Consider the following 14,492-nt stretch of genomic DNA (forward strand, 5'->3'; position numbering starts at 1 on the left):
TCACTAAATACTAGGCCTAAACCTAGAGCAAGCGCATAAGCGGTGGTCTAATCGACCTAAGCACTTCGCAAAGCACCTATGCTAATCACCTAATAAAACACTAAGTACTATGCAAGTGGAGATCACTAAAATGGTGTATCAAAACCCTTGGTATGTTTCCTCAGCTCCACACATCTCATTTGGCCGGTTAAGGGGTCAATTTATAAGCCCCACTGAGAAAGTAGCCGTTGGGGACGAAATCCTGCTTTTCTGCTACTGACGGGACGCTGATCACGTCCTGACTGGACACGTCCGGTCGTCCCGACCGTTGGAGCCGTGAACAACTGATCGGACGCTGCCAGCGTCTGGTCACCTGCCATCGGACGCGTCCGGTCGTAGTTTCGACGCTCTGGAACCTCTCTGTACTCGATCGGACGCTGCTGCCCTACGTCCGGTCGGTTTGCCGCCAGCGTCTGGTCCAGCGTTCGGTCACTGCTGATGACGCCTGTTTGCCGAGCCTCTTCATCAGAGCGTCCGGTCTAGCATCCGGTCACTTCTGCCAGCGTCTGGTCCAGCGTCCAGTCGCTTCTGCCAGCGTCCGGTCCAGCATCCGGTCGCTTCTGCCAGCGTTCGGTCGAGCTCGTTTCTTCACGATCTTGCGTACGACTTGGTTCCTATCTTAGTGCTTAGACTTTGCTTGATATCTTGGGTCTTCTCTTGAGCTTTTAAGGTCTTGATTACGGTGTTGATCATCGGATCATCACTTCGTCTTTGTCCAAATCACGTCTTGCACCCTATTGGACTACAAAACAAACACTTACAAATTCATTAGTTCAATTTTGTTGTGTTTATCATCAAACACCAAAATCTAAAGTAAATGGGCCTATGGTCCATTTTTCTTACAATCTCCCTCTTTTTAGTGATTGATGACAACACGACCAAAGCAAGCAAATAATAAAAATTTTGAAATTTGAAAACTACCTACTTGCTAGAATGCAATGCAAGGGGCAAGGTTATGTGGTGTTAAAAGATACTACTTTGTAAAGCTAAAGGGTACTACATAAAACTTATCTTGTCCTTGCAAACGTCTCCATGTGACATTATGGATTTAAGCCTTGCTTCCTATAAATTCTCCCATTGCATAGGCTATCCATAATCCACTATCTTCCCTTTCTCAGACCATTACCACTTATATACCAAATTTGGTCCTATAAATTGATGCTTGCCTTTGGTCCTCTAACTTCTCCCCCTTTGGAATCAAACACCAAAAAGGAAGACATTAGTAGCACAAGGGAGGGTCAAACTTTGTGATCATTTGTATGTAGAGTGGAATAGGTCACAAAATTTGACTCTCACATTATATAGATTAAGCCCCCCCTAAATATATGCATACATATGATAGAAAGCAAGGCATATGCATATTTGGCAAGTTATTGCTCAAGGGAATTTAGTCTATATAATGTATGGAGAAAGCATATAAATATCAAAATGAAATCAACATGAGGATATTGGTTTACAAATAAATACCACATGTGGAAATAATTTTGATTTCTACCACTTGCAATCGGTGGTGGATGTTTGAAGTATGATGCTTAACTCTGAGGACTCCATTTTCCTTGCAATGAGACTACTATACACATGATAAGCTTGAAAGGGTGTTAGTCTCAAAGCATCCAACTTGTAGATTAACCTCCCCCTAAATTTATGCACACAAGTATGGGATACTTGTAGAAGTCATGCACATTGATTTTAGAATTAATAATACCACTTGAAAGATGACTTCTCATGAATGTGAGAATCATTTTTGAAGATGATATTCGGGAGAAATTATCTACAATTTGGACTTTGGCACGTATTAGATAAACAATTGTAAGACAAGCTATGTGCCGTACTCCTAAACAATTTTAAACCATGTAGGTTTGCTCCAAGGATCAAGAATAAAACCGAGCAAGCCTACCATAAGATATACCTAGTGTATGCATGACAAAAGATATAAGCATGCTAATGCAAACATAGGCATAAAAACTGACTAGATGCTATAAGATGCCCATTTGTAAGAAATACATCTCGAAGAAAGTACCAATTGAAAGTAATAACATCTAGTTACCTAACATTGGAAGGGGAATTTGGGTCCATAGTATTCACTAACCCACTTGGCAATGATTTTGTCCATCATGATGCACCCCAAAAATTGCACCCATAATTTGCCAAGTCTCCACATTCCCCGATGTCCATTGGACTTCTCACTTCCCTTTCGAGATCCAAACCTTCTTGGTACGGTGCTCTTCATGTTGAAAATGATTTCCTTTGGCACCCAAAAGTGTTTGACCCCATTGTTGGCTTGCTTGTTCATCTTGATGGCCACCACCTTGTCATTTTTCTTCTTCTTTAACAAGTATGGTGTGGAGGCCTTCTGGTCCACCTTGTTGGTGTAGGTGTTGGAGAGCTTGCTTGTTTGCTTCTTCTCTTTCTTCTTTGCTCCTCCCCCATTCTTTACCTTGCATTCATAGGACTTGTGACCTTCCTTGTGACACACGTCTGGAGCATCCAGTCTAGCGTCTGGTCGCTTCTGCCAGTGTTTGGTCTAGCGTCCGGTCGCTTCTGCCAGCGTCCGGTCCAGCGTCTGGTCACCTCTGTGAGCTCATTTCATCACGATCTTGCGTACGGCTTGGTTCCTATCTTAGTGCTTGGACTTTGCTTGATATCTTGGGTCTTCTCTTGAGCTTTTAAGGTCTTGATTATGGTGTTGATCATCGGATCATCACTTCACCTTCGTCCAAGTCACGTCTTGCACCCTATTGGACTATAAATAAACCCTTGCAAATTCATTAGTCTAATTTGGTTGTGTTGGTCATCAAACACCAAAATCCAAAGTAAATAGGCCTAGGGTCCATTTTCCTTACAAGGCGCTTAACCTTCTTTGCGGCCTCAATCCCCGGTACCGCTTTTGTCAAGCCGGTGATCACCTCTAAGTACCGCCATGCAACTTCATGAGCACCCGCTCCTTCCTCATCCTCGAGGAGCTTAGCTTCCAGCATGACGCCAACGCTGAAGCTGGATAGGCCCTCCAGTGGCTCCTCCAGCTTGGCCTCCACTAGCGCCAAGGATAGGTCCTCTACCCCCAATGCCCCGCGCCCCAACACCCTACGCCCCAACAACCGATCCGGCAATGGCGGTGACAACTACCGCTCCGATCGGCGACGCGGCCGGGGCAACGGCGGTGGTCCTCCATGCTCCAAAGCCAACGCCTCCAACAATTAGTCCGCGTCGTGGGCCACGGGCTACAACCCATGGCAAGGCATGGTGCAGGCTTGGGCCATGCCTTTTCGTGCACCCAGCGCCAGCGTCCTAGGCCCCGTCCTCCGTTCCAGCCATAGCAGGTGATGGCGCCCACTGACCTACCACCGACCAGCCCCTCCAACGCCTTCGACACTGGCACCCTTTATGTGGCGCTGCAATCCATCGGCATCCCGCATCATCCACCGAGCGCGTCGAACTGGTACTTCGACACTGGAGCGACGTCGCACATGTCTTCCTCTCCTGGTAACTTCCCTCCTTCCACCCTCCGGCCATCCTCTTCCATCATCACAGTAGGCAATGGTGCTCGCATGCCGATAACTCATCAAGCACAAACATTCATTCCTACTGCCACCACTCCTCTTCATTTAAATGATGTTCTTGTTTCACCTTCACTCATTAAGAACTTGATCTCTGTTCGCCCCTAACCCATGATAACAATGTTTCCATCGAGTTGACCCTTCTGGTTTCTCCATCAAGGATCTTCCTACTAGGGCGGAGATGCTCCGATGTGAAAGCAGCGACGACCTCTACCCCCTCCGCCTCCCACATCATCGAGCTCTTCTTGCATCCTCGGCGACGTCCTTGTGGCATGAGCGACTGGGACACCCAGGCCATCCAGTTAGTCCTCAAGTTTTGCAAACTTTTACCTTTTGTTGTAATAAATCTGATGCTCATTCTTGTTCTTCCTGCCGGCTGGGCAAACATGTTCGCCTGCCTTTCACCAATTTTGCATCAAAGACATTTTCCCTTTCCAATTAGTTCACTCTGATGTTTGGATGTCACCTGTTCTTAGTCATTCAGGTTACAAGTATTATGTTGTTTTTCTTGATGATTATACTCATTATCTATGGACAATTCCCCTTCGCAATAATTTTGAATATCTTCCAACTATGCGAGCGTTTATTTCCTATCTTCATACTCAATTCTGTCTACTGATCCTCGCCTTCTAGATAGACAATGGCTGGGACTATGACTCCACCGCCATGTGCCTCCTCTCCTCTCTCGGCACTCAGCTCTGTCTTTCCTGCCCATACACATCGTAGCAAAACAGGAAAGCCGAGCGTATTCTCCGCACTGTTAATGATTGTTTGCGTACAATGCTTATTCATAGTGTAGCTCCGCTGGCATTCTAGACCGAGGCGTTGGCCACGACGGCCTACTTGATCAACCGTCATCCATGCTGTGCCACTAGAACCACGACGCCATACGCCCTGCTCTTCAACGTGGCACCCTCCTACGACGAGCTCCGTGTTTTTGGCTGCCGGTGCTTCCCCAACATGATCGCCACGTCGAGTCACAAACTCGTCGCGTGCTCAACGTCCTGCATCTTCATCGGGTACCCGACGGACCATCGTGGCTACCGCTGCTATGAGATCATGACTGGTTGGGTCATCACCTCACGACACGTCGTCTTTGACGAGGCGGTCTTCCCCTTCCGCGACACTACCACTACTACCGCCACCGCACCGTGACCAGTGGCATGTGATCTGCCACTTCCTCCACCAACCCGTGGCACCCACGGCATCGCGATCACCGCACCGCACCATGAAACTCTGCCACCATCGCCGCCACACCTGGACCTTGATCTACCACGCCATCCAATGTGTGCACGCACCGCGTGTCAGGAACCAGTGCTCGTGGCTGAGCCATCCACACCCTCTACTGCGACAACTGCTGCGACCAGTGCCGCGACTTCACCAGCAACGTCGCCAGCGTCTAGCACTGCGGTGTCCACCGCCACGATGTCGCCCGCTGCCAGCACCGCGGTGTCATCGGCCGCGACGTCGCCTGCTCCGTGCCTCCCGGACACCCGATGATCACTCGTGCGCACGTCGGGATTCACAAACCCAACCCGAAGTACGCCATGGCGGCCTCGACAACCATCTCCCCCATCCCTTAGAGTGTTCGCACCGCCATCAAGGATCCTCACTGGTATGCTGCCATGAAACAAGAGTTCGATGTGTTGCAGGCAAACAAGACCTGGACTCTTGTCCTGCAACCACCAGGAGCTCACGTCATCACCGGAAAGTGGGTCTTCAAGCACAAAATGAATCTCGATGGCACCCTAGAGCGATACAAGGCTCGATGGGTCATTCGAGGGTTCAACCAGTGGCCCGACATCAACTTCAGTGAGACATTCTCACCGGTGGTGAAGCCAGCCATGTTCCGCACCGTTCTCATGCTCGTGGCGACGCACAACTGGCCGGCTCATCAACTCGACGTCTCCAACGCCTTTCTTCATGGCAACCTACAGGAGCAGGTGTACAGCCAGCAACCCACTGGGTTTGTCGATCCCAGGAGGCCCGATGACGTCTGCCTCCTGTCCCAGTCGCTCTACGGCCTCCGCCAAGCGCCACGGGCGTGGTTTGACCGCTTCGTCGGGCATGTGACCAGCCTGGGCTTCGTCCAGTCGAAGGCTAACTCCTCCCTCTTCGTCTACCACTACAACGGCGCCACGACATATCTTCTTCTATACGTCGATGACATGATCCTGTTGGCGTGCTCGGCCACGCTCCTTCGACATGTTATCGCCCGGCTCCATGACGCCTTTGCCGTGAAGGACATGGGCCCGATCCGACACTTCCTCGGCATTAGCTTTCGACACAACAAAGAGGGATTCTTCCTATCATAGTTTGCATATGCCGAGGACCTCCTAGAGCACGATGGTATGTCCAACTGCAACTCCATCGCCATGCCTGTGGACACGAAGCCAAAGGCATCTACTGCTGACGGGAAGCTCATCGACGACGCCACCTCCTACCGGAGCATCGCCGGCGCTCTGCAATATCTGATGATCACACGTCTAGACATTGCGTACGCCGTGCAACAAGTCTGTCTCCATATGCACGCGCCGTGGGACATCCACCAGACGATGCTGAAACGCATCCTCCGGTATGTCAAGGGCACGACGAGCCTCGGCATCTAGCTGCGCGCCACGCCTACACCGACGATCACCACCTACTCCAACGTCGACTGGGCTAGGTGCCTAGACGCACCGCGTTCTACGTCTGGGTTCTGTGTCTTCCTTGGCAATTCACTCATCTTGTGGTCATCCAAGCGACAAACCACGGTGTCAAGGTCGAGCGCCGAGGCCGAGTACCGAGCCATCTGAAAGCTCTAGTTTGGTTTTGGTGAATTGATGAAACCCTAAGTGCTAACCTAGTTCATCAAGTGATCATGAGATAGGTAGCACACTTCAAGTAGAGAAGCAAATGAAGATCATAACATGACAATGGTGATAGCATGGAGATGATCAAGGGCTTAAACTTGAAGAGAAGAAAGAGAAAAACAAAAAGCTCAAGGCAAAGGTATAAACCATAGGAGCTATTTTGTTTTGGTGATCAAGACACTTAGAGAGTATGATCACATTTAGGTTTGATAGCCGTACTATTAAGAGGGGTGAAACTCGTATCGGAATGCGGTTATCAAAGTGCCACTAGATGCTCTAACTCATTGCATATGCATTTAGGATCTAGTGGAGTGCTAACACCCTTGAAAATATTTGTGAAAATATGCTAACACATGTGCACAAGGTGTTTGTAGGGTTGAGATGGGTTTGGGTCCCTCTCTCCCTCCCGCCGAGCTTGCGAGGCGGGATTCGGCGCTTTTGGAAAAATGAAATGTCTATTTTCTATTGCGCCGGATGCAAAATTCTTGGTGGTTGGCACATTGGAGCAAGGGTGAAGAAGTTAGAGTTGAAATGGAGTTGGTCGAAATGATGCTGGCGTCGGTCTACTGACCGAACGCTGGGTCACTCAGCGACCGGACGCTGAAAGGCTGCGTCCGGTCGAGCTGTCAGACGGCACAGTAGGCTAGGGTTGAGCACCGGACGCTGGATGCGTCCGGTCAAGGTGGATCGGACGCGTCCGGTCGGAAAAACATGCCTCGGGGAGCTTACTGGAAACGACCGGACGCTGGGGCTTTAGCGTCCGGTCAGTTTTACCGGAGCGTCCGGTCAGCTTCGTAGCCGTTGGAATCTGATGAACAGCGTTTGAAGGGGATGACACGTGGCGTCCATCGGGCGACCGGACGCTGAGGGCCAGCGTCCGGTCAGTTTGACCGGAGCGTCCGGTCAGAGCGCGTTTTGCCCAGTGAAGGGGTATAACGGCTCTATTTGTTGGGGGCTCTATTTATAGCCCTATGGCCGGCTCAAGGGATAACTCTTGCACATTTTCATTGACATAGCAACCTTGTGAGCCTAGCAAAAGGACTCCCACTCATCTACATCATTGATTCATCATCATAGTGAGATTGGGAGTGATCCAAGTGCATTGCTTGAGTGATTGCATCTAGAGGCACTTAGTGATCGTGTTTCGCTGCGGATTTCGCTTGTTACTCTTGGTGGTTGCCGCCACCTAGACGGCTTGGAGCAGCGAGGATCGTCGAGCGGAGGAGGTGATTGTCTCCGGCTCCGATCGTGGTGATTGTGAGGGGTTCTTGACCTTGTCCCCGGCGGAGAGCCAAAAGGTACTTTAGTGAATTGCTCGTGGCTTGTGTGATCCTCATCTTGTGTTGGTTGTGCGGCACCCTATTGAGGGTTTGGCGTGTGAAGCCAATTAGCGCGTGAACCTCCAAGTGAGTGAATCGCCACAACGAGGACTAGCTTGCCGGCAAGCAAGTGAACCTCGGTAAAAAAATCATTGTCTTCATCATTGATTCCGAGGTGATTGGTCTTCATTGTTATTCATCTTTGTGATTGATTGGTTCTTCATCTACACGGCGGTATAACTATCCTAACCACTCTCTTTACTTTACCGCAAACTAGTTGACAAGCTCTTTAGTGTAGCTAGTTGTGAGAGCTTGCTTGCTTGGTTGGTGTGGCTCTTTAGTTAGTCTTTGAGAGCACACTAACATAGGATAGTGTCTTTGCTATTGTGTGAATAGACACTATCTAAACTAGAATTGTGGTAGGTGGCTTGCATTTTAAGTAGGCTAGTGCAACACTCGCTTCGCCTCATAATTGTCTAACCATTTGGTTAAGTGTTGTTGTAGAAATTTTTATTAGGCTATTCACCCCCCTCTAGCCATTAGGACCTTTCACCATCGCTAATGCCGTCTCCGAGTGCTCCTGGTTGCGTCATCTTCTCAGCGAGCTCCTCTACAAAGTTCCATCAGCGACAGTGGCTTTCTGCGACAATATATCATCCGTCTACATGTCTAGGAACCCTGTCCACCACCAGCGAACCAAGAACATTGAGCTTGACATCCTCTTCGTCTGGGAGAAGGTCGCCATTGGAGAGCTTCCTGTCATGCACGTTCCTAGTGTGCGGCAACTCGCCGACGTGTTCACCAAAGGGTTGCCTTCGGCGCTGTTCTTCGACTTCAGAGACAGCCTCTCCGTCACCGCGGACGACGTCGAGACTGCAGGGGGTGTCAGTGGAACCAACTCCACAACAGCTAGAGCGACCGGATCCTTCAGATCTTCAACAACCAGCGCGCCTCGCATGTACTCGCCACGTCCACGCACGCACTCGCAGCGCCCACGACTCGCTCACCGCGCACACGCGTGCCCGGTCTCCACGGCGCCCGCGATCCCGCCAGGCGCACTCGCCCGCTCTCGCATGTACAGGCATGGCCAAAGGCCACCATTGTAACCTATATATGTACACAACATATGATCAATACAAGTGTCCAGTTGATAAATCTTATTCTACAGATTGGTTGTGGCACTTTGTATTCGTATTGGGCAAGCCTAAATATATGTTAAGATTTACAATTAAAATCGATTCAAATTGATTTGTACTATCAAAATCGGATTCCCTGGTTTCCAAAATCGAATCACCCTGTTTTCTCGAAGAAGAATCTTAGATATAACTTTCTCATCCAGACTCTAAATTAATTAAGCGTTCCACATATGCATGTCGATCTTTTGACGAGGACGAAATTCATTCTAACAATATGTAGGTCTTCTTCAAAGCTGGATGATCCGATTTCCTACCAATTTCCAGTCGGGAACCGTGTTTTTCTCTCACACCAAACCAGGCAGCAGTAAATAATCCACGATACGATACGGCCTTCCGAACAGGCTGCAAGGATCACGAACAACCGTCATATTTGACCGGTCACTGCTGACGTGCACTAAGGTTCGTCACTATTTAGCTATATGTTCTTACATAGTGATTAGTACATCTTGTTTGCGTGTGTTCAGTCTCAGTATCAATTTATATCCTCACGTTTTGTCAGCAGCTTGTTTGGCCAGTTTCACGGGTGGTGGAATTCTTTTTGGAAGCACCGTAGCAATTCCAGGAGAAGAAAAGTCCGAAGCAGCTGCACATTTTGATATAAAAAACCTGTAGTGTTCACAGATATTTAAACAAAAAAATCAGTAGAAAATCGAACGCAATCATCATACCATACGGAACCTGTAGTGTTCACAGATATTTAAACAAAAAGATCCGTGTCCCCGACGCGAAAATGTGGGGGAGAAGAGAAACACACGCTAATACGCTGTATCAGTTGGCTATATATCGTCGTCCGTGTGTATGTATAGCTCGCCCGGCCCAAGTCGCAGAGACCAGCTAGACCAGAACACTTGAAGTCGACGATCCATGTGTAAGCAACCAAGGCAGGCAGGGCAGAGACTTAATAATTGTCTACAATTTCCGTCGACACGTTTCGTCCAGCCGGAAACCTGCCGATAGTAAAACCAAGTCGATCGCTTTCAGCATCAACGACGACACTTCAACTGTTCCACAGGATCTGTGGTGGTTGTAAGTTTTTCAACGAGGAAATTTGATCGACACACGGCGCATGGCCGCACACTCCTTGACGAGTACGTACGTCTAGAACGATGACACATGCGTGCATATTAGCGCGTATTTTTGTGTTGACCGAGAATTAGACGATCGACGCATGAAAGTCCACCACGTACGTTATCGATCAGAGAGTGCAACGTGAGGGTTTGACCAGTCGAGTGCACACACTGACACTGACAGTGACAGCAGCGAGGAAGCGAATTTCTTCTCCTGCTTTCAGATGGATAGATAGATCGGATGGCCCGGATCGATCGATGAGACACGACGCCAGTTACCTGCTGGAGGAGCCATGCGTTGTGTTGTATAAAGAAGAGACGAGCTCCGGTCCTATCTTTCCATATCCTCCCTGTCGCTCGCTCTCCAATCTCCATTGCTCTCTCTCATCTTTGGCAGCATCCATCCCATCGTGCGTGCGTGATGGCGGCAGTCCAGCCGTCCATGGAGATGCAGCAGCAAGGGCCGCCTGCCAACGATTCTAATTCTCCCGCCAGGGTACGTTTGCCCGTCACCAATTCCATCACCATGCATGCAGCTTGGCGCCAGCGGCTAATGGCAACGACTCGATCGCAGGACGATGGCGGCAGGAGCACCGAGGAGAAGGCAGCGATCGACAACTGGCTTCCCATCAACGCGTCGAGGAACGCCAAGTGGTGGTACTCCGCCTTCCACAACGTCACCGCCATGGTCGGCGCCGGCGTGCTCGGCCTTCCCTACGCCATGTCCGAGCTCGGCTGGTATGTACACTTGTCAATTATCAATCTAGCTAGTATTCCCTCAGCTCAAATTTTTTTTGCAGTCCTCACTTTTCAGCAAGTCAATCAACTGAAAGTTTGACCAAAGTTATATATAAAGTAATAACATTTCTGATATACAATATAAGTAATAATATAGTTGTATTTTTTTTTGGACGGACAGACTACTGTATTGCATAATTAACGTTCTCCATGCCTCTTACCCGAATATATCCATTTTGGAAGTTCCACACTGGGTTCCCTATGTGTTGACTAGTCAAAATATTCTCAATTTTGTTATGAAATTGGACTGAAATTTTGTACCGAGACGTAAAAAGAAGATACTAATTGATAGACTAGACTAGATTGATTTTCCCTTTTATACAGACAGGACGATTTGTGGTCATTCGGGCTTTGGGCCGGTTAGATTGAAATTTCAAATTGGGCTGAGTTTTTGTGCTATGCATGACGTCATTTTTGGCCTCACCGAAATAACGGACAAAATTCGCCGGAGTTTCGGCCCATTCTGTTCGAATCCTATGCTCGCTGAAGCTGAACATATCAGTCATCTGTGTACTTGTCATGAATGAATAACCAACCAACGTCCTATATGTATAATTTTGTTATATATTCCTGTCAATTGCAGGGGCGCTGGCGTCACGATTATGGTCTTGTCATGGATCATCACGCTGTACACGCTGTGGCAGATGGTGGAGATGCACGAGATGGTCCCCGGCAAGCGGTTCGACCGGTACCACGAGCTCGGGCAGCACGCGTTCGGCGAGCGGCTGGGCCTCTGGATCGTCGTGCCGCAGCAGCTCGTCGTCGAGGTGGGCGTCAACATCGTCTACATGGTCACCGGAGGCACCTCGCTGAAGAAGTTCCACGACACGGTCTGCGAGAGCTGCAAGCAGCTCAAGCTCACCTACTTCATCATGATCTTCGCCTCCGTCCACTTCGTGCTCTCCCAGCTCCCCAACTTCGACTCCATCTCCGGCGTGTCCCTCGCCGCCGCCGTCATGTCGCTCAGCTATTCCACCATCGCGTGGGGCGCGTCGGTGGACAAGGGGAAGGTGGCGGACGTGGACTACGGGTTGCGGGCGACGACGACGCCAGGGAAGGTGTTCGGCTTCTTGGGAGCGCTAGGGACCGTGGCGTTCGCCTACGCCGGGCACAACGTGGTGCTGGAGATCCAGGCCACTATCCCGTCGACGCCGGAGAAGCCGTCCAAGAAGCCGATGTGGAAGGGCGTCGTCGTCGCCTACATCGTCGTCGCGCTGTGCTACTTCCCTGTCTCATTCGTCGGTTACTGGGCCTTTGGCAAAACTGTTGACAGCGACATCCTCGTCACGCTCTCCAGGCCCAAGTGGCTCATCGCCCTCGCCAACCTGATGGTCGTCATCCATGTCATTGGCAGCTACCAGGTACATATTGTACATACATATATGTCTTCCAACTTCCAACTTCCAAGTCAAGCATGTATAGTTGTATACATGGAAGATGATGGAACTCAGTACTGCACCATCTCTGAACTGAATGATTGATGGCTGCACAGATTTATGCGATGCCGGTGTTCGACATGATGGAGACAGTGCTGGTGAAGAAGCTGCGGTTCCCTCCAGGCCTGATGCTCCGTCTGATTGCCCGTACTGTTTATGTTGGTAATGCCTTTGTCTGAACACTACTTTTTCAGTCTAAACTCTGAAGGCCGACTGTGCTAACCAAATGAGCTTCTCACAGTCTCATCCTCAAGGAATAAAACTGACGAGATGTCACATCTGTGCAGCGTTCACAATGTTCATAGCCATCACCTTCCCCTTTTTCGATGGGTTGCTCAGTTTCTTTGGTGGATTCGCGTTCGCACCGACAACTTATTTCGTAAGTTCCTGTCGATTGCGACTACCCAATTGTACGTGTTTTGGGTTTCAGAATGTAACATGACAACATGAGAGCTGACCAAATCTTGTGTTTTTTTCCTGCCAGCTTCCCTGCATCATGTGGCTCGCAATCTACAAGCCCAAAAGGTTCAGCCTCTCATGGTTCGCCAACTGGGTAAGAACTAACCAACAATAATCCAGCCTATCTTATCTGAGCTTAACCTGTTGTCGTCTAACTTACTTGTGCTCTCCCCTATTCTTCAGATCTGCATTATTCTTGGATTGCTTCTGATGGTACTAGCGCCGATTGGAGGACTCCGGAATATCATTATTAGCGCCAAGACATACCATTTCTACCAGTAAACATGCATGATTGTCCAACACAATGCAAACCCCTAGTTTAACCAAATTACCCTGACAAGTCTCAGGCCACATCATCAGCTGAACAGATTTTGGATTTTGTACCACGAGATTCCGAACTTCTTGTTTGGCACGACAAAAAGCTCGCATCAGATGCTCTAATCGGCAACCGATTATAACGTCTAGTGCGAGTTCTTTGCCGTGCCAAAAAGGGAATGCCATCATGGTATACAGAACTTAAAACTTGTTCCAGTTGATGAATGTTCCTGACATGTCAGCTTTCCTTAGTCATGTCCTAACCTAGGACTTTGCTTTGAGTGGATCATATACATGTATATGTTGTTTTGCTTCATACTTCTTTATATTCAGGGGAACGTTAGCTTTTGTGTATGTCTAAAAGTGAAGATGGAAGCGTGGTGCTTTGTATTTTTTTTTTGGATAATGGAAATGGTGCTTTGTATTTGTTGAAATTTTTTCCGAGCAATTCGGGGAGAGTTTCCCCTCATTTTCACTCAATTAACCAGGAAACTACATTGATGATCATGAGTTGTACTTCAGGCTCACCTTAGGCCAGTCTAAAACCTCTACCTCTTTTGCCTCTAAGAGCCGCAAATAATAGGCACTCACCCTCTGCACCGAGTTGTCAGTTGTCAAGCCGACCCGGCCCGTACCATCCTCTCTCCTATCCTCTCCACTCCTGCCCTCTATTCTCCACCTAAATCGGCTACCGCCATTGATCCACGACTACTGATCACCTCTTGAGCACCGGGTGAGAATCAACACCTTCACTACATGAAATCACACATTAGTGATGAGGGTAAAGGTGATGGCCCCCTAAGGCACATCACTAATGACTCTTTAGTGGAGGGGAAACAAGGTGTGTCACTTTTACGAAACTTTGGGTCAAGCTGGAGAAAAGGGTGTCGCTTTTACGTTTGAAAAGTGACACACTATAATAACACCCATTACTACACAAACTAGTGATAGGTCTTCGTGGGATACCCAAAAGTAACAAGACTTGATTTACTCTCATCACTTGTTACCAGATGGAAGGTGGTAGATTTTGGTCTAGGCCTACCATTTTTCACACTGTATCAAGTATTTTGAGAAACTTATCCCCTCTCGCCCCTTTCATTTTTGGATGGCTAAATCATGAACACCTACCACGGCCTGGTTTCTAGTCTTGCACATGTCCTCACCATTCGATCATACCTTCGTGCAAGCCTCCTCCTTCATCACACATGGGCCTCCTCTTCTTCCACTTGTGAGCATCCTCCTCATCCAAGTGCTAGTCTCCTCTTCAATGATGTCCTGCTTAGCAACATCTAGATAGACCTCAGACTTCTCCCTGTGATGTCCTTCTCTCTGGCAGGTTCCTCCTTCCTAGTGATCTCCAAATCCACGCAAAGCCTCCACCTCTCTGGGAACCCCTCATCCATGATGGCTTCCTTCCTATTGGCCTCCTTCTTCTTAATCCCACGCACATAGTA

At 48.9% G+C, this 14,492-nt stretch overlaps 1 protein-coding gene across 1 annotated transcript; it reads left to right on the forward strand.

The window, feature by feature from the left end:
• The first annotated feature begins 10,333 nt into the window (after nt 1-10,333).
• LOC136472544 (lysine histidine transporter 1-like) lies at nt 10,334-13,489 on the forward strand. The gene is made up of 7 exons (XM_066470241.1): nt 10,334-10,526; nt 10,605-10,768; nt 11,412-12,189; nt 12,321-12,426; nt 12,552-12,643; nt 12,749-12,817; nt 12,907-13,489. The coding sequence occupies exons 1-7, from the start codon at nt 10,452-10,454 to the stop codon at nt 13,003-13,005; spliced, it is 1,383 nt and encodes a 460-aa protein (XP_066326338.1). The 5' UTR covers nt 10,334-10,451; the 3' UTR covers nt 13,006-13,489.
• Nucleotides 13,490-14,492: the final 1,003 nt, after the last annotated feature.

This window comes from Miscanthus floridulus, chromosome 8, assembly GCF_019320115.1.
Source record: "Miscanthus floridulus cultivar M001 chromosome 8, ASM1932011v1, whole genome shotgun sequence".
Taxonomy (NCBI): Eukaryota; Viridiplantae; Streptophyta; class Magnoliopsida; order Poales; family Poaceae; genus Miscanthus; species Miscanthus floridulus.